We start from the raw sequence: 22,086 nt of genomic DNA on the forward strand, positions 1-22,086 counted from the left end.
TCCCGGCAAGGCTAATGTAGTGGCAGATGCATTGAGTCGGAAGACACAGACTGTGTCGCTTTCATGCTTAGCAGTAAGCTCACCACTTGTGCAAGAGGCGATGCTAATGGAAGAGACCCTATTGTATGAAGGGGCAACCCTAGAGCTTGAACCTCAACCAGAAAACCTTAAATGGTTGACGGTATCTTTATCGGCTCTACAAGTGCATCCGGCAATTAGGCAAGAGGTGATAATGAAGCAACCTTTGGATCCTGAATTGCAGCGGATCAGAGTTAAGGTTCAAGACCAAACAATGAACGACCCAGATTTTACTTTAGCCAGTGATGGGGCATTGATGTTTCGAGACAGATTGTGTGTACCCGATGATTTGGATATACAGGATAAAATCGTGAAAGAAGCACACAGCTCCGAGTACTCACTCCACCCAGGAAGTACCAAAATGTACAAAGACCTCAAACAGAGTTACTGGTGGCCAAGCATGAAAGTCACCATAGCTTTGTATGTGGCGACTTGTCTTACCTGCCAGAAAGTGAAAGCTGAGAGGCATCGACCTTATGGTACCCTTCAGCCACTCCCAGTACCAGAATGGAAGTGGGAACGGATTACAATGGACTTCGTCACCGGACTACCAAGTACACCTAAGGGAATGGATGCGATATGGGTGATTGTGGATCGGCTTACCAAGACTGCTCATTTCATTCCTATCAAGACCAAGTTCTCCATGGCCAAACTAGCACAACTTTACATGGACAACATAGTGCGTTTACATGGAGTGCCAGTGAGCATTGTTTCAGATAGGGACCCAAGGTTCACTTCCAGATTTTGGAAAAGCTTACAGCGTGCCTTGGGATCGCAACTGAACTTGAGTACAGCTTTTCACCCACAGACGGACGGTCAGTCGGAGCGAACCATACAGATATTAGAGGACATGCTCAGGGCATGTGCAATGGAGATGAGTGGCAGCTGGGAAGAATATATACCTCTTATGGAGTTTGCATATAATAATAGTTACCAAGCTACAATTGGGATGGCTCCATATGAAGCGTTATATGGCAGAAAATGCAGAACTCCTTTGTATTGGGATGAGGTAGGTGAACGTCGAATGTTAGGACCGGAGATGATCCAGATGACTTGTGACAAAGTCGACGTTATTAGAGAACGGATTAAAGCAGCTCAGTCCCGTCAAAAGAGCTATGCAGACACCCGAAGGAAGGAGATTGAATTTCAGCCAGGAGAAAAGGTATTTCTCAAGATCTCTCCTACTAAAGGTTTGCAAAGGTTTCACAGAAAGGGGAAGTTGAGCCCAAGATACATGGGACCATTTGAGATCTTGTCCCGGGTTGACTCAGTAGCCTACATGCTTGCTCTGCCACCTTCGCTTGGAAATGTTCACAATGTATTCCATATATCCATGCTGAAGAAGTACGTGCATGATCCATCTCATGTACTACCCGTGGAACCAGGGTACCTAGAAGCTGATATGACTTATATAGAGCAGCCAGCTGAAATTTTGGACCGAAAGGTGAAAACCCTTCGCAACCGCTCCATTTCCTATGTAAAGGTGCGATGGGCTGGTCATACACTTGAAGAAGCATCTTGGGAGGTAGAAGATGAAATGCGAGCCAAGTACCCTCATCTTTTTGATCAACCAGGTACGCAATTTCGAGGACGAAATTTTTCAGAAGGGGGGGGGGTAATGTAATATCCCGCTTCTTAAACCCGGTCTGATTTCGCGGTTGAACCGGTTGAACCATGCAGGAACCGAGCCAGAGGATGTTAGAGCGGGTTCCTTATGGGCTATGATGGCACGGGTGACCTTAAACACCGGCTGGCCCGACAAGTCAGAGCCAGTGCCAGAAGAGACGGGAGTACCCAAACCGTGTACGTGCACCCACCATAAGGCTATGTACGGATAGAACAGGTATTATATCCGTATTTTAAGATTATGTACGTATGCTACATTGTATGCTTGGGGTAGGGTCCGAGCCGAGGTCAGAGCCCGGTCAAAATCCCAAGTTTTGACTCTCGGATGGGTATGACCGGTGGGTACCCCACCCACCTGTGTGACCCATCTGACACTATTCACTTAAGTAGGAATAGTATATATAAGACTTTATGATTTCCTTCTTTCCATTTATTACCCCCGTACGTTTGGGAGAAAAGTACAGAGGAGAGAGAAAAAGAAGGGGAAGAAGAAAGGAAGAGGAAGAAAGGGAAGATTTCAGCGGCGCCGAAGCTCGATCTTGCCATTCCGGTGCCGGAAGAGTAATCTTCAACTCGAGATCTACAGTTGGAGGTAAGAAAAGCTGGGTTTTATGAACATTAACCATACCCACGCTTTAAACCCTTGATTCGAGTATGGTTCCTCAAGATCTTGTAAACACTCTTTGAAATGTTGAATCTAAGGTTTAATAGATGATTATTATGTTGATCTTGAAGGATTTGAAGAGATATTGACAAGGTAGAAGGAGCATTGTGAGTTGGAAGTGATTTGGAGGGTTTTGAAGTCATTCTTGAGCAAAGAAGGTAAGATGGTTCCCCTCACTTAAATCTAAGTTAGATCTAAGGTAGAACCCTCCTATAGGACTTTAAAGGTGTGAAGAATGGGTGGGGAAAAGCCCTATTTGGATCCCCAAGGAATGGAGGAAGTGGAGAAGAAACTGGGGTTTTTCCGCCAAAACCGGCGGGTACAACCGGTGGGTCCCTACCCACCTGAGGCACCCACCCGAGAGGGCCAGGGGGTCCCTGGCCAAACCGGCGGGTAGGACCGGCGGGTCCTACCGGCGGGTCCCTACCCGCCGGTCCCAAACCGGCGGGTTGGACCGGTGGGTAGACCACCCACCTGAGTGACCCACCCGAGTGGACAGAATTTGATTCTTAGGTCCGATTGAGCCCAAATCGGACGTGGGACCTTCTTTCGACGTTCTAAACACGATTTTGACGTCGGATTTCATTAATTTTGATTCTAAAATGGTGAAGTACTAACCCCGCTCAATTTTGTTAGGTTCACCAAAGCCTTCTCGATTCGCTCCGGATCTCACCCGTACCGAGCGGGACTCCTTGTACGCTACAAGTAAGTGGAGAGAGAGGACGTTTGGCCTATTTCAAGGCATTTGTTTGGCATTCATATAACTATATCTAATTTAGTCATGTCATCATGAATATGCTATATAGTTTAGTCATTTCACACTTTGATGTGCATTTATGCTATGTTTACTTTTCAAATGCAAATTGAATGTGATGTTATATGTTGAATGTGTACATCATGTTGCATAATGCCTTGATAGACTAGATGCCGTGGTCGGCTTGGAAACGAATGCATTGGTGGCCCGTGGTATGGGACACGGTGGCACTATGCAGTCGTACTGCATATAGGAGCATGCGGTATTAGGATTCTCACCATCCCGTGCTACGACCCTTCCCAACAGGGATTGAGGTGTTGGGTTGCCATTTGGGGGGAAGCAGGGGTCGCGGTTGTCGGACACTGTGGCGGTTAGGCATTACGCCCGGCGAGTCGTGTAGGACAGCCGGCAACCCCGGTGGTATTTCAAGAGGGCCAATCGTACTGCTTTTAAATTGCTGGAGTCAGCACTGTCATTTAAATTATTTACATTTCTGTTGAGAGCCGGTGGACGGCATTGTCTTCATTTTTTTCGAGTACTCACGGTGGGCCTTCTCCAACAGCCCTATGGGCGTATCGCGGGAGGGAGTTCGCGGCTCGTACCCGGAGTATACGCGCACTGTGGTTGTAGTAGCACTAAAACCAAAGACTTAGTAATGTTGATTAGGTGTGTGTGATATAAAATGACTTGCATGGCATGTAGTGCATATGATGTGATGTGATGTGATGTGATGTGTGGACTGTTGTGTGTGGTCCACCTCTCTACTTACTGAGCTAGTGAGCTCATTCCACGTGTACACCCCTTTTTAGATGATTTTGCAGGTCATGCACCTGAGGAGCAGGGGGTGGGTCCCACAGTCGAGTTTCCTGGGGAGGACTGGTGGACCCCTGATGAGTTTGAGCACGGCGTAGATTGCGCGTGTGAGAGCTGTGCTGCGGGACAGCAGTTTTGAGGCCGTGTTGAGCTCCACTACCGAGCCGAGCTGTGTACTCTGATGATTTTGATAAATTCCTGTATATACTTGATATTTGAACTTTATTCTTTTTGTGTATATATATCATGCCTTCGGGCCCAAATGTATATAATTATGGTATCGCCATTTGGGTATCAGGTATATGGGAATTATTACAGGCAAAACTTAGTCTTCCGCTGATTTGATGAGTTGATGTTAGTGTGTGTATGCTGTGGTGGAATACAGTGTCTGATGATCCTGGCAGGTTTGGGTTAACCGGTGTTAACTCGGTCACCGCTCTGGTTCAGTGTGAACGGGGTGTGACATGGACTCTTTGCTTAAGATTCTGAACTTCAGTTTTAGTTTCGTTGAGGTCCTTTCGTAGTTCCTGAATGGTGGGTTCTCGAGTAAGAGATGTGGCTTTAACTCGATTTATTATAATCTTGAAACTATAATCTTGAACCTTGGGTTGAGTAGGAACAGGGCTAGGTCTTGTGGTATCCTTAACTACGGTTATATACTCTTGTAAGAGTTGAGCCTTAGTGACAGGATCAGTGATATGATCAATGGTCTTAAGAATAAATGATTCTTCAGAAGAAAGAACCATTAACCCATTTTCCTTAAGCATAGCCTAATAAGGATCACAACTACAGTGAGGAGTCTGGGATTTAGACTCAGAAGAATCACTATCGAATTCAAGTTGAGCAATATCTTGCTCTGAGTTGGGCTCAGAGTCTGGCTCAGGGTCAGAAGAGCTATATAGTAAAACTCTTTCAAGATTTTGCTTCTGAGAATCTTCAATTTCTAAAGCATTGATTCTAGCTTTAGTTCGACAGTTATTCTTATAGTGTCCTACCTTTCCAAACTTATAACAAACAGGGGGTTTGTTAGGAAAAGCGTTTTGAGGACGAGATTTAGAAAATCGTTTCTTTAAGAAGCGCTTAGGCTTAGTCTTATATGGTTTAGCCTAGTATTTAGGCTTGGAAAACTTAGAGAGTTTCTTATGAGTTTTCTTTGGACCTGAAGGACGAACCTTTTCAAATCCAAATTGTTCACAAAAATCTCCGAGTTCTCGGAATCCAGCTTGTCTTTCTTTAGACAAATGTTTCTTTAATTTAAGGTCTGTGCAGAGTTGAAGACCTTCATTGCATACTTCAGCAGCTAATTCCCCGTATGTATATTGCTCGAAGGGAATAGTGCCATTATGCTTTGCTTTAAGGCTATACTTGACCTTTTGAGTAAATAAGGGAGGTAGACCAGAGAGAAACTTTTCTTTCCATATAGAATTGTTACAGTCTTCTCTGGAAAAGACTTTAGCAAAAAAGACATCTATATACCATCTATAATGACATAGTGTAGGACATCGAAGATTCATTAATTGTTCTCTTATTCGATCAGCTAGAATTTCAGCTGGTCCAACAAAGTGAAGGGTTATGGTGTAGACCAAAGTGTTAACCGCATCTTCTTGGTTAACATAAATAGTTCGCTGGGTATAGTTGCCATCAGCTAATTGTTCAGTTAGCTGTTGCAGAACATGGGTGGTAGTACCAATTATCTGCTGTCTCACATCTTCAGACAGATAAAAATCCCACCAACCACGGAGTTGGCCGAAAAATTCAGTTGCTATCATTTTAGCAACATCTGAATCAGATGAATGATTTAGCTCAACCAACCAACCAACCAACCAACCAATCAACCAACCAACCAACCAATCAATCAACCAATCAACCAACCAACCAACCAACCAACCAATCAACCAATCAACCAATCAATCAATTTTAGCTCAACCAACCAATCAACCAACCAATCAATCAACCAATCAACCAATCAATCAATTTTAGCTCAACCAACCAATCAACCAACCAATCAACCAATCAACCAATCAACCAATCAACCAATCAACCAACCAACCAACCAACCAATCAACCAATCAACCAATCAACCAACCAACCAATCACCCAATCACCCAATCAACCAATCAACCAATCACCCAATCAACCAATCAACCAACCAACCAATCACCCAATCACCAAATCAACCAATCAACCAATCACCCAATCAACCAACCAATCAACCAATCAACCAACCAACCAACCAACCAATCAACCAATCAACCAATCAACCAACCAACCAATCAACCAATCAATCAATTTTAAATTATTTAAATTTTATAATTAAAAATTTATTATATTTTATGAACAAATTAATTAATTCTAGGAAGGAAAATAAAGATTCTATTTTAAAAATTTAAGTACTGTTTTAAATAATAAGATTTTGACAGAATTAGACGATTATGATTAAAAAAGTTTCCCTTCTCCTTACTCACAAAGAGATAAAGCCAACACGTTATTAAGTGGCTCCTATTATGCATGATATTATCCATGTCATGTCCTATCTAGAGTCACGTAGTTTCTCTGTTATTTTTAGGAAAATAAACAATCTATCCACCCTCGTTGAGAAGGGTTGGTTTTTAATGTATAGAATTGAATGACTTGTATCTACTCCATGGATTCTTGATGCTAGTAATTCAAAACCCATGTATTCAACACATTCTCTTTTATTCCAAGGGAAGGAATCAGCCTTGCTGACTTGCTTGCTCGGAAGGACTGGTTCTTAATGTGTGGAAATGAAGAGCCTTTAGCCATTCCATGGATTCTTGAAGCTTTTAGTTCTGAACCTATACGTTCGACAGATTCTCATGAATAAATTTTTTATTGTTAAAAAAGAGAAAAAAATGGAGCCAACCTGGTACTACCAAAACCCAAAAAAGGATTTTTGTTGACTATTGACTATATCAATGTGTTATTATTTTTCTATAGACTTTGTCTACGTTTGATAGATGATTGATTTGATAGGATGATGACATTAGTGGTAAGGTAAACAAGATCAGCCCATAAGAGAAGGTGAAGTCTTTCCTAAGAGAATGAAATGCCTAATTTCGATTGAGAATTTCAAGCTTAAAGCGTGTTGATAGTATTTAATTTCTATCGATCAGCACAAAAATCTTCGGCCAGGTCCTCCCAATCGTTAGATCCTCATTATTCATTGCAAAGGATTCGAGTCCCACCAACCATGATGGATGATGAAAGAGTATACAACCAAACACACCACTCCCAACGATGAAAAATCCTAAATACATCCTTTAAAACGCTTCTCCACCTCCAAATTAAGCAGAGTTCATTCATCTTCAAGTGATCAATGGCTTATACACCATTATTCATGATTTTCATCTCTTGCATGCTCTTCTTGCTCCAACTATTGCCCACCATCACTGCCGAATACATTGCGTCCAACTGTACTTATAATTCATCAGTTACAAATAGCATCACATACCTAGCCAACCTCGACAGCCTCCTCCTTTGTCTATCCTCTAATGCTAATGCTACCTCCGGTACCGGATTCTATAACGATACCGCCGGTAATGGTTCAGATAAAGTCTATGGTCTCTACCTATGTAGAGGCGATCTCACACTCGAAGAATGCCAAACTTGCGTGAAGAAGGCTAGTGTAGAGATCAAATCAAATTGTCCCAACACGACCGCCGCGGTAACTTGGTACGATGATTGTATGTTGAGGTACACAAACGTATCCTTCTTCTCAACATTGCAACAAGAACCATTCCGGTATGGTGCTGCTCCAAATGATGTCACCAAGGTGGATCAGTATAATCAGACAGTGGGAGAATTGATGAATGGGCTTATGAATCAAGCTGTTGATGGTTCTACTTCTACTACTCCCAAGTACTATGCAGCAGGTGCAGTGACTTACTATACAAAGATTGATACTGTGTATGGATTAGTGCAGTGCACCCCTGATATAACTCAGGATGATTGCAAAAATTGCCTAACTGGGAGTATTAGTATTGACCTTCTAAGGTTAATCTATCCAAAACGAGGTGGGAAAATTCTTAAACCAAGTTGCAATATAAGGTTCGAGTTCAATTATCCATTCTATCATGACAAAGTTACATCAACAGTCACAGATGGTAATGGTATCTCTCTTGATTTCACTGTTCCCTTCAATTGGAATGTTTTAGCCAAACAATAACCCTTTCCTTTGGTTTAGGGAAAGGGTCTTTTTCCCTTGATTGGTTAATTTGGCTTTGTCTGTTGTTTTTATATTTTTTTTTCTCATTTTCAGCCTTTAATATATTTTTAATTTATGTAGGTGAAAGGAGAAATTCAAGAGAAGTTATCATTGTCATCATTGTTGTTGTTGTTATTGTTGCGACATTTATTACAATCATTATAATCTCCAACCTCTATCTACGTGTTCGAAGGAAGAAGCAGAAGCAGAAGCAGAAGCTCAGAGTTGAAGGTAAGAATGTATGGATTGTAATCTTACTTTTTTTTTTTTTTTATTTAGTATGGATTCATGAGAGGGATTCATTAGAAACATACCTAGTTGCCTATAATTAATTGATTTTATTTAAGGTAATTAGATTCTGGTTTTATGGGGAAACCTACCGGTTGACACAGCCCAAATGCATATGGCAGCTCCATCACTTAATTTCTGTGGACATCTTGCTCACATAATCTATTAGTTCAGAAAATTCTAGTTTAGTGATGTAGAGGAGATCTTGAATGAATTCCTGGATCGCCAGATTTGTAGAAGGCCATGCAGTCCAACCAAAAATGTTGATTTTTCAGTGTCACTGTTAGAATCATAACTTTTGACTTCGATTGAGTTACAGATACATAACCTCAATTCGGGAATGGCAGCTAGGACCATAATCCAGTGATTCGCCAAATTTGGCCGTTTAAGGGGGTTTTGGGGCCTACAAAGTTTAGGGCACAATTTAGGGTTTTACTATTTTTTTTTTTTTTTTTTTTTTTTTTTAAAGCTGACTTACCTATCTATAGTCTCCTCGACATTTCTATAAGGTTTTCTTCCATTTTATTAAAATATCTTCAAATTTCTCATCTTCCTCACTAAAACTAGGGTTTCACCTACTTTGTTGATTGTCAGTGCTAGAACAAGATCTTGCCCATTGTATGTTTTTACTGCATCATTTAGTCTACTTTTCTCACCCAAATGTAAAATTATGAAAATCTTTACCAAAAAAAAAAAAAAAAAAATTGTAAAATTATGAGAATCTTTGGACATTTCAATTTTGGTAGCTATTGTGTAATTTCAACTTGGTCCTTGAAAATACAAGAAAAAATAAATTCCTAACATGGTGGGTTCTATAAGGAATTGGAACCTAAAACTTGATGTATCAGAATGAGGGCAATTAATTAACATGATTTCCAATATAAATTGAAAATTATGTATTCAACAACCTGGCCTAGTTCATTATGACTCCGAAGGTTTCTTTTTTGTTTGCTTGATGAGTTTGGTTCTTCCCATTCAACTAATGCAATTGAAGGGAGAAATTTTATCTGTTACTACCATTGTTATTGTTGCAACATTTACTGCAATCATTCCAGTATCTAGTTTATCCTTCCAAAATTTAATAAGGTATGCATGACAACATGAGAAATCTGCATTGAAATTTTAAAATGCAATTCATAACACCCAAGGGCGCATCTATATTTATTGAATTACTATTGGTTAAGAAATATTTACTTATTAGATTTGTATATTCTGTTTAGATGAAGATGATCAGATTGAGATTTCAAGTGTGGACCCTATACAATTCAACTTTGATACAATAAGATCTGCCACAAACAACTTCTCTGACGCAAATAAGCTCGGTCAAGGAGGATTTGGAGCTGTTTACAAGGTACTAAATCTTTGCACTACCATTAAATATTACCTTTTTGTGTATAGTGTTAGGTTACAAATACTTGAAAGTGATTTAAAATAAAAATTGATGAAATAACCATGGGAGAAGTGGTGAGGATAGACATGAACAGTTTACGACTTGTCCCAAGAATGACCTTGAATAAATATTTTTTGTTAGTCTAGGATCCATGTCACCGACAACATTTATGTGGTTTTTTTTTTTTGAGTTGTGTTGTTTTTCCTTTCCTTTTACTTTTCCTTATTGGCTTTGCACGGATCCATGTCACCAACCCCATTTAGTTACGATAAGGTTGAATTTGTTGTTGATGATGAAATGACATTTTTTTTGTATCTTCTAATTTATATTGTATATTCATGGTATGCTTTTGGATGGACAAATGGTGGCTGTGAAGAGGCTATCAAGAAATTCTAACCAGGGCGAAATAGAATTTAAGAATGAACTTATATTAGTGGCCAAGTTGCAGCACAGGAATCTTGTTAGGATCCTTGGCTTCTGCTTAGAAGGAGAGGAAAAACTGCTCATCTATGAATTCATGCCAAATGGAAGTCTTGATCACTTTATTTTTGGTTCGACTCTCTTCCTACTTTCTTTGAACTTGAATCATTCGGGGTTGTGCACACAAACAAAATTAACTTTATATCATTTCTGAAAACCTAGGAATTTTGGTTTTTGTTTGAAAAGAAAAAAAAAAACCCTCAATTTTTTTGTAAAAATAAAGATACATTTTTCTACTCACTAAAAAGAAAACTTGGATGACGTAAAATTTACCTTTCAAATGCAATCTCACCCACCCATCGAAGTAACATTGAAGCATACTTCTTTTTTGTACTCCTATGCAGTAGTTGCATTTAAAATTTTTACTTTGATGAGCAGATACTGCATGATTTTTTAGACTTAGCTTGATACTTCTTTTGGGATCACGTACATGTAGATCCTATTGAACGCTCAAAATTGGTTTGGGAAGAACGTTACAAAATCATTGAAGGGATTGCTCGTGGGCTTCTTTATCTTCATGAAGATTCACGACTGAAAATTATTCATCGAGATCTAAAAGCCAGCAATATTTTGTTAGATGAGGAAATGAATCCAAAAATTGCAGATTTTGGCATGGCAAGGCTCTTTGTAGTTGACCAATCTCGTGTCAACACTAATAGGGTTGTTGGAACATTGTAAGTTCAAGCTCTATGAACCCATCAATTGTAACTGTTGATGGTTTAAGATTTTTTTTTTTTTTTTTTTTTTAAACATAATTGTTATCTTAAACTCACTCTCTAGTATGAAACTAATTAATTATATTGAGATGGAATGCAGTGGATATATGGCACCAGAGTACATAATTCAAGGGCAAGTCTCAGTTCAGATAGATGTGTTTAGTTTTGGAGTCTTACTACTAGAGATCGTGACCGGTCAGAGAAGCAGCAATGTAGGTCAATCAGATGGGAGCATGGCAGGTGGCCTTCTCAGCTATGTAAGTAAGAAAACTTATAATTTTTGACATTGATATGAAAATTCAATTAGTTTTTTAATTAGAAAGTATATGTTGTTGATATATTGTTGTAGGCATGGAAAAAATGGACAGAGGGTAAAGCTTCGGAATTGATAGATCCAAGTTTGGGAGAAAATTATGATATGTCTGAAGTGATGAGGTACATTCACATTGGAATACTATGTGTTCAAGAAAATGCATCTAACAGACCCTCCATGGCCTCTGTTGTTGTCATGCTCAATAGTTACTCTACCTCTCTCCCATTGCCTACATCAGCAGCGTTTGTAATGGGTAGCGAAATCGCATTGGGTAAACCTTCCATGGATGATTCAAGGGTAAAAAATTCGAAAAATGAAATGTCAGTTACTGACTTATCTGGTCGATAGAGTGGGTAATGGAAGAACATTACAAGATGTCTGGTATCACTTGGATGCATTGATTTACAAGACTTTGAGTTACTAGTCAGCAAAGGAGAAGATTATGGAATTTTAGTGCAATTCATTCTAGACGGCAAGGCACATCTTATTGTTGTTATATCTATTTTTCTTTTCAAGCAACCATCACCCCCCCCCCCCCCCCAACCTTCCAAAACAACTTTTTGTTTGGAAATTCAATTAAGCTTTTTTTCTCCATTATGCTGGACTACAATTTATAGGTGGTTCAGATTAATCATTTATTTTACAAATTAATAGAAGTCTATAATTTTTATTTTTTATTTTTTTTACATTTTTTTGGTAGGAAGTCTACAAAGTTGTGGACAGATACCTTTTTTTTTTTTTCCGTAGAAAGTTATGGACAGATACCCAATGATGTCAATTTTTGCAACTACCTTTTGTTGTTCTGTCAATTTTCAGTTTTTCCAATTTTTTTTTTTTTCTCACTTTTTGCTCCAAAAAAAACGAAACACATCATAAATTCACCAAACGTTTTATTCCATTTTTTCGTTCTATAGGAGCGAAAAAACTCTAGAAACGTTTTCTTGAAACATTACCAAACACATTCTTAGCAACGTTTTTTTTTCTGGAAACCTTTTTTTTTTTTTTTAACAAAATTATCTTTTGCAATGTTTCTTTATTAAATAATAATTATTTATCTTTGCTTACTTGGGCGTTTGGTAAACCTGCTCTAGAAGTGTTCCAAATGGCATTTGGTAAAGCTTATTCTGGAACACACACACACACATACATATATATATATATATATAGATAGATATATATAATATCATATTATTGTAAATATTTACATAAATGTTATTGTAAAGCTTATTGTTCCAAATGGCATTTGGTAAAGCTTATTCTGGAACACACACAAATATATATATATATATATATAATATCATATTATTGTAAATATTTACATAAATGTTGTTGTTCTCAATTGTGGCCATTAGGTTTGGAAAATTGACATCACCATACACGATCTCATGATGAAAAGTTGCAAAAATAATATTACATTATCCATTAGCTAAAAGTTAGAATTTTATATCATGAATTCAAAATAATAATAATAATAATAATAATAATAATAATAATAATAAAATAAAAAATCCCGGCTTTTCAATAAATTTCCATTTGCACAAAGTTTCAAGAGCCAGGGATCGTGCACAGGGTTTCAAGAATCATACCCTATTTTTGGGTTCCAAGCACTTCTCAAGAACTAGGGCTAAACACAGATTTCACAGAGGGTTTTGCAGCCCAGTATTTGGATTTGCAACCACCAATTACCCATCAATTTGGGAGATTCAATAGAGAAATTTGAGGTAATACAGTGAACATACCTGAAATTGGGGTTCAATCATTTTTGCAAACAGCTATGGGTACCTTCAATTGAAAGGATGTAGAGTGATTTGAAGGAAGAGGCACTCTGTGAACGAAAATCCCCTTTCTGTACCTTGAGATCTTTTTACCCTAGGGCATCAATTCCATTTTCGTAAGAGTGTTTCTTCTTTCAGAAACAAACAACCTGAATTTCAGAGGCGTAAGACAGATCGATGAAGGTTACAAGTGCTTACCGGAGAGAGAACGATGGAGTTTGGATTTCTTTCCAAAAGGAGATTGAACGATGGAGTTCTTCTACTTGAAACGAAGAGAGAGCGATAGAGTGTGGAGTTCTTTGCCAAGAGGAGATTGAACAAATAAACAATGGAGTTCTTCAACTTGATTTTAGCTCTGGTTTGTTTCTTGGGCACAGCAAAAACAAATCAGTTTTGCAGAACACTTTATTCCATTTTTGTCTGTTCCCAAATGGAATAAAGAACAAAAAATTGATCTTAAGAGTGTTACCAAACGCTGCCTTAATATTTTCTTAATTTCTTTCTTATATTTTTGTAATATTCAATTTTTATGCTTACTTTGTTTGGCTAGTATTATATAGGGACTGATTTTTATTTTTATTTTTATTAATTTTAGGTGCGGAGACATTTTATTCAACGTGCCAAGACTAAAAGAACTTTACAAAATTCCAGAGATCCCCCAAAATGGGAGGACTCCCAAAACCCCCGATGAGGGAAGGATAGGGCCCATATAGATATAGAGTGGGTTATCCCATTCTCATCCCTACTAATATGAATGAAGTTACAAAATGTAACGAATGACTTCTAAAGTAAGATATCTTGGACAATGGAAGAGACACTAGAAAGAGGGGAAGAAGGGGAGGGGAGAGGCACTTGATAAGCACTAAGTAGTATGAATGGATGATAACGCTTGAGAGGCCGATTTGGATGGCTGAAGAGAGGACCATTCTAACAACAACTGTTTCACCCACCATAGTCGGCATAAGCACAAAATGATCTAAAGCAATAAGCTTAACCTGCTTCAAGGGATCAAGAACAATACATCCAATATGAGTTTTGATAGCTGCATTTGTAAAGATGTAAAGAGTCCCATCAGGGGGATAGGAGGGAGCCAGAATAACCTTTCAACGAGCGAGTAGAAATAGGGCCCAAAATGAAAGAGATACCCAAGAATAGAAGGGAGGGATGGAAGTCTTAAACCACCCTGCATTTCACAATTTTCAAAATTTCCACAAAGTGATAGTATGCAAAGCAAAAAAGATGTGTTGGTTCCTCTTTGAAGATCCAGGTACTTGCCACAGCTTCAAAATCCAATCAAAAAGAAGCAAGCAAACCTGGTGCATTGGTAGTCCTCACTAAAACAGCAGAGGCGAATCATGCTTGCTAGCCCAACGGGCAATACAAAAGTGCATACTCAACTGTTTCAACATCAAGGTTGCACCTAGGGCAAACCTCAGACTTAACAATACACTCTTTTGCTTTATATTTTTCATCACTCCAATAGCACCAATACAAGCCTTCCATAAGAATGATTTCACCTTTGGAGGGGTCTTCGAGTTCCAAATAAATTTTTAAACGTCTTTTGGAATAGAGAGAGCTTTCACTGTTGATTTGGAAGTGTAAGGAGAAGTTTGGGCACTCAATCTATATGTAGATTTTACAGATAATGATCCATTAGGATGATGTCTCCAACACAACTTGTCTGAAAAGCTTTCAGAGGTAATTGGAATTTGTACAATGTTCTCAATTTTCGAAAGGAAGAAAGCCCTAAGCTTAAATAAGTCTCATTGTGCATGTCATCAATAAAAGCTGACATCCTTTGGAATGGGCACTCCAAGGGTCTAGGAAGGTGGACCCTGAATCCATCAAGAGTTGGAATCCATGGGTCTTCCTATATTTGAATAAAAAATCTATTCCCCACAATCCACAATAGGCCGCAGTTCAGAAGCTGCCTTCCATGCAAGATACTCCGCCAAGCCCATGAAGATCTATGTCCAACTTGAGCAAGGGAGCAGGCATAGGGAAGTAGATACTTTTAACCAGACTCGCCCACAGAGTCTCAGAATTAGTTAGCAATTGTCATCCCAATTTTGCAAGCAAGGCTTGATTCTGGATTACTAGATATTTTATCCCCAATTCACCTATAAATTTTGGAAGAGAAAGGCAATCCCTTCCAACCTAGTAGATCTTCCTATCATCCCCCCCCCCACCCCCCCGCTTTTTTTTCCCAAAGGACATTACAACCAACCTTGTTTATCTCTTCTAGAAGTCCTTGGGGAAGTTAGAAGTGAGACATACGGTAAGAGGGAGTGTCCACCACCATGAATTTGAGAACCTCTTTACCTGCTGGAGATAGCAATATTTCCTTCCATTGTGCAATATTGCAAATGGTTCTATCTTTAATGTTATGGAAGGCAGTTTTCTTGCATTTTCCAATCTGAGAGAGGAGCCTTAAGTAGATCCCAAGTTGCACCAAACCATCAACCTTAATAATTCTTACATAAATGCGCCCGAGCCTAGTGAGAGTGTTTGGGCTAAAAGAAGCTAAAGATTTTTTCCTATTAACTGCTTCTCTAAAGGCCCCACAATAGAGAGAAATGACATTCCTTAGACTTCTAAGAGACTCATGGTTTGTTAACTGAAAATAAGGCAATTGTCAATGAAGAATGAGTGGGTAAGCAATGGACTAAAATGCTTTATTTTCATTCCCTAAAGGTTTCCATTTTGAACTGCCCCAAAAATTAGAGAGGTAAGACACTATGTGCACAAAACAAACAAGCTTGGGGAGAGGGAGTCTCCCTGTCTAAGACCCATAGATGGGAAGATGGATCATTTCTACACTCCATTCAAAAGGAAAGAGTAAGATATTGGGCTGACACACTGGATGAGAAGTTTCATCCACTTGTCACATAACCCCATCTTAGAAAGAGTGCCTAAAAGGATGTCCCATTCGATCATGTCGTATGCTTTCCTCATATCAAGCTTCACTACGACCACTTAGTTTTTCCCTCTCTTCTTATTCTTCATATGATGGAAAGCCTCATGAGCAATGAGAACATTCTCGAAAAATGCTACTACCTTTAAAAAAAGTTATTTGTTTAGGAGCAATAATAATATCAAGACATTTCTTCAATCTCCTGGTTAGGACTTTTTAAAAGACTCTGTATACGACATTACAAAGATTAATAAATCTGAACAGATCCACCCTCTTCACCCTTGAGACCTTAGGAACAAGGAGAATGTGGGTTTGATTGAGGTCCTTGAGAAGAAATCCAGAAAAAAAAAAAAAAAGACTTCATAGCCAGACAGATCTCAAGCCCAACAACAGTCTAGTATGATTAGAAGAACACAGGAGATAGACCATCTAGCCCCAGGGCCTTAAACTGTTTCATGCTAAACACAACAACCTTCATTTCCTCATTGATATAGATAAGCACAACTCTCCATTCATATCATTAGTAAAAAAAAAAAATTGGAGAGCCAAGTTTGAACTACCCTCAGAGGTATAGAGGTTATTGAAGAAGGTGAAGATTTCTCAATCAATATCGGTCTCACTCTTAAGCCACCTTCCTTGTAGGGACTTCAATCTCAGAATTTTGTTCCTACTTCATGTTTCTATGACCACCATTCAACCATTGGATTCTTGACTTCTACTTCTAATAAGACTTTTGTTGATCAAGATAAAATTGAAGCTCGCATTGCGCATTGGTTTCCTTCTCGACCAGATCTGGGTGCCAAGGCATACATTGAATATTCTGAAGGACAACCATCTTCTCATTTACCTCATCATCCACATTTTTTACTATGAAGTCTCTTCCACTTCACCAAGTACGATCTAGCATTGCTAATTTTTTTCGTGTAGTTTAAACATTGAGGATCCTTACGAATCTAAAGTCCAACTACACACAATTGTTTCTGCACATCTTGGAAGTGCTCTCCATCTTTCTTCAAATATGAATAGGCATCTCCCACAAAGAAGGGGAGGGTGCACATCTTCAATAACGGGGCACTGATTAGAACTATAGGCTGGTTCAAAGAAAACTCTTGCATCAGGGAATTCCATCTCTCCAACAAGTGTTGCACATGGCTCTATCCAGCTTCTTTCAGATTAAACCATTTATCCATCTACGATTTGACCAAGTAAAGAATGGGTAATTTGAACACATATCCATTAGAGCACATGAGTCAACAAAAGATTGGAATCCATTAAGCTGTCTTGCTGGCTTGACTCTCCCCCCTTGCTTTTCAGTTGCTGGCTTGACTCTCCCCCCTTGCTTTTCAGCTGCATTGAGGACTTTATTAAAATCACCACACAACAACCAAGGCCTAGTCACAGAAGCCCCCAGTAGCATGAGTTGCTGCCAAAATTCCGGCCTTTCTGAAGTCTTGGGTGGGTAAAGAGATAGTAATTGCTGTAAAATTGTGTGTTTTTGGCACACACTTCAGTCTTTTAAAGGGTAAGATACACTATTGTACATATCTTAAAGAGAGATCACAAGGTATATATATGGTAAATTAGCTCATCTTGGCAAGAGTTGACAGTCACGCCACTGATTACATGGAGGGCATGAGCTGTAACATGTGTATCAATTAACATGTGTGTTATCATCCCCCTGCAAACTAATGGGTGGTAACCACATTAGTTTGGATCTATGTGACTTGAAAAATGGTGAGGATAGGCCCTTGGTAAAGATGTCAGCAACCTGGTCCGAAGAACGTACAAACTACACCTTGATCTTTTTGGTAAGAACCAATTCACGTACAAAGTGATAGTCTACTTCAATGTGTTTGGTTCGAGCATGAAGAACAGGATTAGCAGCCAAGTATGTTGTAGATATATTGTCACAATTGATGATGAGTGGAAGGAAAATGGGAACATGAAGGTCATCTAGCAAATATGAGAGCCATAACACTTTCGAAGCAGTAACCGCTAGAGCCTTATACTCAGATTCTGAGCTAGAGCGAGAAACAGTAGGTTGCTTCTTGGATCCCCAAGACAATAAATTTGATCCAAGAAAAATACAGAAACCAGTTGTAGATCGTCTTGTATCTGAACAACCAGCCCAGTCGGCGTCGGTCAAGGCAGTGATGATAGAGATTGGATCTGGGTTGATGTCAATGCCTGCACTTAGAGTGTGTTTGAGGTATCGAAGGATACGCTTGACTGCATCATAGTGGGCAGTCGTGGGTGCATGCATGAACTGACATGCTTGATTGACTGAATATGAGAGGTCAGGGCGAGTAAGTGTTAGGTATTGTAAGGCACCAACAACTTGACGATACTCATAGGGATCGACTAATGTCGACCCATCAGCGGTGGAGAGTTTTGAGCCAAAAGCCACCGGAGTACGACATAGTTTGCAACCAGTCATGCCTGTTTTCTGTAGTAGGTCAAAACTATATTTTGTCTATGTTAGGCGTAAACCATCCATTGTCCGAGTGGCTTCAACACCTAAAAAGTAATGAAGTTCACCCAAATCAGTCATTGCAAATTCAGTGCTTAAGCATTTGATGAAGGTGCTAAGTGCATCGCCATTGTCTCCAGTGAGGATAATATCATCAACGTAAAGGAGAAGAATCAATGTTCCACAAGTGGAGTGCTTTGTGAACATGAATGTGTCAACCATACTACGAGAGAAACCATGCTTTAGAAGGAATGTACTAAATCGATCAAACCAGGCTCTCAGTGCTTGATGTAGACCATAGATCACCCTGCGAAGACGACAAACATGAGTTGGGGATGAAGTACTAACAAATCCTGATAGCTGGGTCATGTAAACTTCCTCTTGGAGTTGACCATGTAGGAACGCGTTTTTCACATCAAGTTGTTTTATTATCCACTTGCGAGATATTGCCACAGTCAAGACAGTGCGAACAGTAGTAGGCTTAACAACAGGACTGAAAGTTTCTTTAAAATCGATGCCTGATTTTTGGTGAAAACCTTTAGCAACAATCCGAGCTTTAAATCTTTGAATGGAACCATCACTCTTAGTTTTGACACGGTACACCCACTTGCAGCCGACAACATTCATGTGGGTGGAGGCAGGTACCAATGTCCAAGTGGAGTTGGACATAAGTGCATTATATTATCTGTCATAGCACTAATCCACCGTGGGTCCTTAGCAACTTGTTTGTAGGAGGTTGGCTCAGGGATGGGTGGAGGGATAGAAGCAAGTAAAGCACGAGAGATTGGATGACGAGTGGTCAGAAGAGAGAAGGGAACCTTGATCTTTCGTGTTCCTGTTTGGGTCCTAGTAATCATGGGTTGTTTGTTAGGTGATGGTGGATGGGGTTGTGATGCTGGTGGTGGGGGGAGTGGTGGAGGCGATGGTGGGGGCAATGCTAAGGTTGAGGGTGAAGGGGTGGTTGGAGTGGGAGTGTTATTGGTGTGAGGTGGGTATGGTGATGGAGTAGATTCAGATGAGGGGGGGTGGGGAAGGAGGAGGAGAAGGAGGGATGGAAGGCATAAATGGTACTTGAACATGAGATGGGGTAGGGAAAATGGGAATAGAAAGTGTTACTAGTGCCTTAGTGGACACATGATCTGATTTGTCTGCAAAAGGAAAGAAGCGTTCATTAAACACCACATGTCTAGAAATATAAACTTTGCCATTGAGAGGGTCAAGACATCGATATCCTTTATGATGCAGACTATAGCCAAGAAAGACACAGGCTATGGATTTTGGAGACAGCTTGTCTTTTCTTTAGGCTTGTAAACAAGGGAAACATTGACAACCAAATACGCACAGAATGGAGTAATCTGGTGTTTTATTGTAAAGTGCTTCATGAGGAGAGCGCCCTTGTAATACTGGTATTGGCAGACGATTAATAAGATAGACTGTTGTATTGAATGCCTCAAGCCAATATCGTTTCGGCATGTGGGCTTGAAATAACAAACAAAGTCCCATTTCTGTGATATGCCTGTGCTTGCATTCAGATATGCCATTCTGTTCAGGTGTGTGCGGGCATGAGATTCGTGAAACAATGCCATGGTCATCCAAGAAGGTTTTAAAAGCCCCTTGTGTGAGTTCTAAAGCACCATCGCTTTGAAAATATTTTACTTTGGTGGAGAAGATGTTCTCTACCATGATCTTGAAATAACGAAAATAAGACAAAGTATCTGATTTCACTTTTAAGGGATAAAGCCACGTATATCTACTGAAATCATCAATGAAGATAATATAAGAATGAAATCCACTAAATGACAATGTTGAAGTAGGGCCCCATAAGTCACAATGTATTATTTCCAAAGGTGAAATTGACTGTCGTGCAGAGATAGGAAAAGGCATTTTATGATGCTTTCCCAACTGACATGATTCACAAATCTTATTTAATTTCTGGAACTTGGATTTATCAAACAAAATGGTACTTCTAAGTTTTTGAAGAACCTTGAGGGATGGGTGGCCCAACTGATTATGCCATACTGTTTGTAACATTTGTTCCCCCAAAAATGCAGCAACTTTTTGGTTGATGATATCCTTATTTGCAGGTACAACATATAGATCATCCTTGACTGGGCCCTTGAGAAGTGTCACCCCTGTTTGCAAGTCCTTTACAGAGAAACCCCATCGAAAAAATTCGACTGAGCAGTTATTATCACGAGTCAACTTTGAAATAGATAATAAATTCTTAGCAATTTGTGGAACCACTAACACATTCTGAAGAAAGTTGATGAACCAGTTTGAGGTATGGGAATGCTATTACCATTACAAAGGTGGACCTGATCTGAACCATTGTAGTTGATAGACTGTTGTAGTAATGTAGGGTCAAAGGTCATGTGGGAGGTGGCTTCAGAATCAGCAATCCACTGTGCATCGGTACAAGAGGACGCCAGGGGCTTGGATGGATATTCAGGAGGACTCACGTGAAGACCAGCAAAGGTGGAAGTTGGTGGAGCATTGCTGTTTCGGCTTGCAGAGTATCTGAAGTAACATTTACTTGCTACATGACCCATTTTAGCACAGATCTGACACTTAATGGAACGGGTAGAAGGATCAGATGGCTGAGTAAACTTCTGAGAAAATCCTTGAGAAGGAAAAGATTGATTTCCTTGTTTTTGAGGTGAGGGTGACTGGTTTTGCTTGAAGGAACCAGAACCCTTCCCTTTAAACTTCTTGAAGTTGTTGGAATTGGTAGAAAGAAGTGCCATTTGAGATTAAACATCAGTGATGGTAGAGGATCGATTACCATAGCCACGACTGAGTCGTTGGTCATGAGTGAGCAACTTTGCACGAAGATCAGAAAAAGAAAGCAAGTTTGTGATGTTTTCAATTGTGATGACAAAGGTTTCATATTCAAGCCCTAGGCCATTTAAGGTGTAGCCTACAAGGTCTGTATCTTTGACTTGTTCATCTATAGCGGCAAGAGAGTCAGTCAAGGACTTGATGCGATGAACATAGTCAGTGATGGTGGAGCCCCCTTTCTGAATTGTCTGAAGCTCACTTCGTAGGTAGTTTCGTCTTGCTGAGGACTGTTGTTGAAATAGTGCAGCTAGTGCATCCCATACATCCTTTGCCATTTTGAGACCAAGTATGTGAGAAGAGAGAGATTCTTGGAGTGTGGCATTGATGCAGGCTCGAACAAAGTGATCGGTTTTGCGCCAAGTATAAAACGCAGGATTCGGGATGGTGGTAGAGATAGTTGACCCGATTGAATGATAGGAGGAGCTTATGGTTGCAGGTGGTGGTGTTTTAGAACCATCAACATGCTCCATTAAATCGGAGCTAATAAAGATAGATTCAAGTTGCTCCCTCCACAATAGGTAGTTATTTCCATCCAGCTTGACTGAGACAAGATTGGAGAGGTTGGTAATTGGAAATGGTGAAGGTGAAGAGGCCATTAAAAAAAAAAATTGCAGGTGACTCTTGATACCATAAAGAGATAGTAATTGTTGTAAAATTGTGTGTTTTTGGCACACACTTCAGTCTTTGTATTTAAAGGGTAAGATACACGGTTGTACATATCTTGAAGAGAGATTACAGGGTA

At 39.6% G+C, this 22,086-nt stretch overlaps 2 protein-coding genes and 1 long non-coding RNA gene across 6 annotated transcripts; 1 reads left to right on the forward strand and 2 right to left on the reverse strand.

Moving 5' to 3' along the window:
• Nucleotides 1-6,448: 6,448 nt before the first annotated feature.
• Nucleotides 6,449-12,024, forward strand: LOC122084449 (putative cysteine-rich receptor-like protein kinase 20). Of its 4 annotated transcripts, none has more exons than XM_042652692.1 (4): nucleotides 6,449-8,065; nucleotides 8,242-8,391; nucleotides 9,669-9,799; nucleotides 10,755-10,986. In XM_042652692.1, the coding sequence occupies exons 1-4, from the start codon at nucleotides 7,273-7,275 to the stop codon at nucleotides 10,851-10,853; spliced, it is 1,173 nt and encodes a 390-aa protein (XP_042508626.1). In that variant the 5' UTR covers nucleotides 6,449-7,272; the 3' UTR covers nucleotides 10,854-10,986. The 4 variants fall into 4 exon arrangements, with proteins under 4 accessions (XP_042508626.1, XP_042508628.1, XP_042508627.1 ...); XM_042652694.1 differs by having other exon boundaries at nucleotides 6,458-8,065; nucleotides 9,675-9,799; XM_042652693.1 differs by having other exon boundaries at nucleotides 6,460-8,059.
• Nucleotides 12,025-13,029: 1,005 nt separating this feature from the next.
• On the reverse strand, nucleotides 13,030-13,732 carry LOC122084450. Its single transcript, XR_006141900.1, has 2 exons — nucleotides 13,321-13,732; nucleotides 13,030-13,216 (listed from the first exon to the last, which is right to left on the reverse strand). It is a non-coding gene; the product is annotated as an uncharacterized LOC122084450 (long non-coding RNA).
• A 4,093-nt stretch (nucleotides 13,733-17,825) lies between these two features.
• LOC122084236 (uncharacterized mitochondrial protein AtMg00810-like) lies at nucleotides 17,826-18,473 on the reverse strand. Its single transcript, XM_042652323.1, has one exon. It carries the CDS (start codon nucleotides 18,471-18,473, stop codon nucleotides 17,826-17,828), a length of 648 nt encoding a protein of 215 aa, XP_042508257.1.
• Between the last annotated feature and the right edge of the window lie 3,613 nt (nucleotides 18,474-22,086).

This window comes from Macadamia integrifolia, chromosome 7 (assembly GCF_013358625.1).
Source record: "Macadamia integrifolia cultivar HAES 741 chromosome 7, SCU_Mint_v3, whole genome shotgun sequence".
Lineage (NCBI taxonomy): Eukaryota > Viridiplantae > Streptophyta > Magnoliopsida > Proteales > Proteaceae > Macadamia > Macadamia integrifolia.

What these genes read in the sequence shown, in the direction of transcription:
- LOC122084449 (XM_042652692.1), top strand. Translation starts at nt 7,273, where the DNA reads ATGGCTTATACACCATTATTCATGATTTTCATCTCTTGCATGCTCTTC. An exon ending in AACAGTCACAGATGGTAATG is followed by an intron (nt 8,066 to 8,241) that starts GTATCTCTCTTG and finishes TAATTTATGTAG; the next exon opens with GTGAAAGGAGAAATTCAAGA. An exon ending in GCAGAAGCTCAGAGTTGAAG is followed by an intron (nt 8,392 to 9,668) that starts GTAAGAATGTAT and finishes TATTCTGTTTAG; the next exon opens with ATGAAGATGATCAGATTGAG.
- LOC122084236 (XM_042652323.1), bottom strand. Translation starts at nt 18,473, where the DNA reads ATGACTGGTTGCAAACTATGTCGTACTCCGGTGGCTTTTGGCTCAAAA.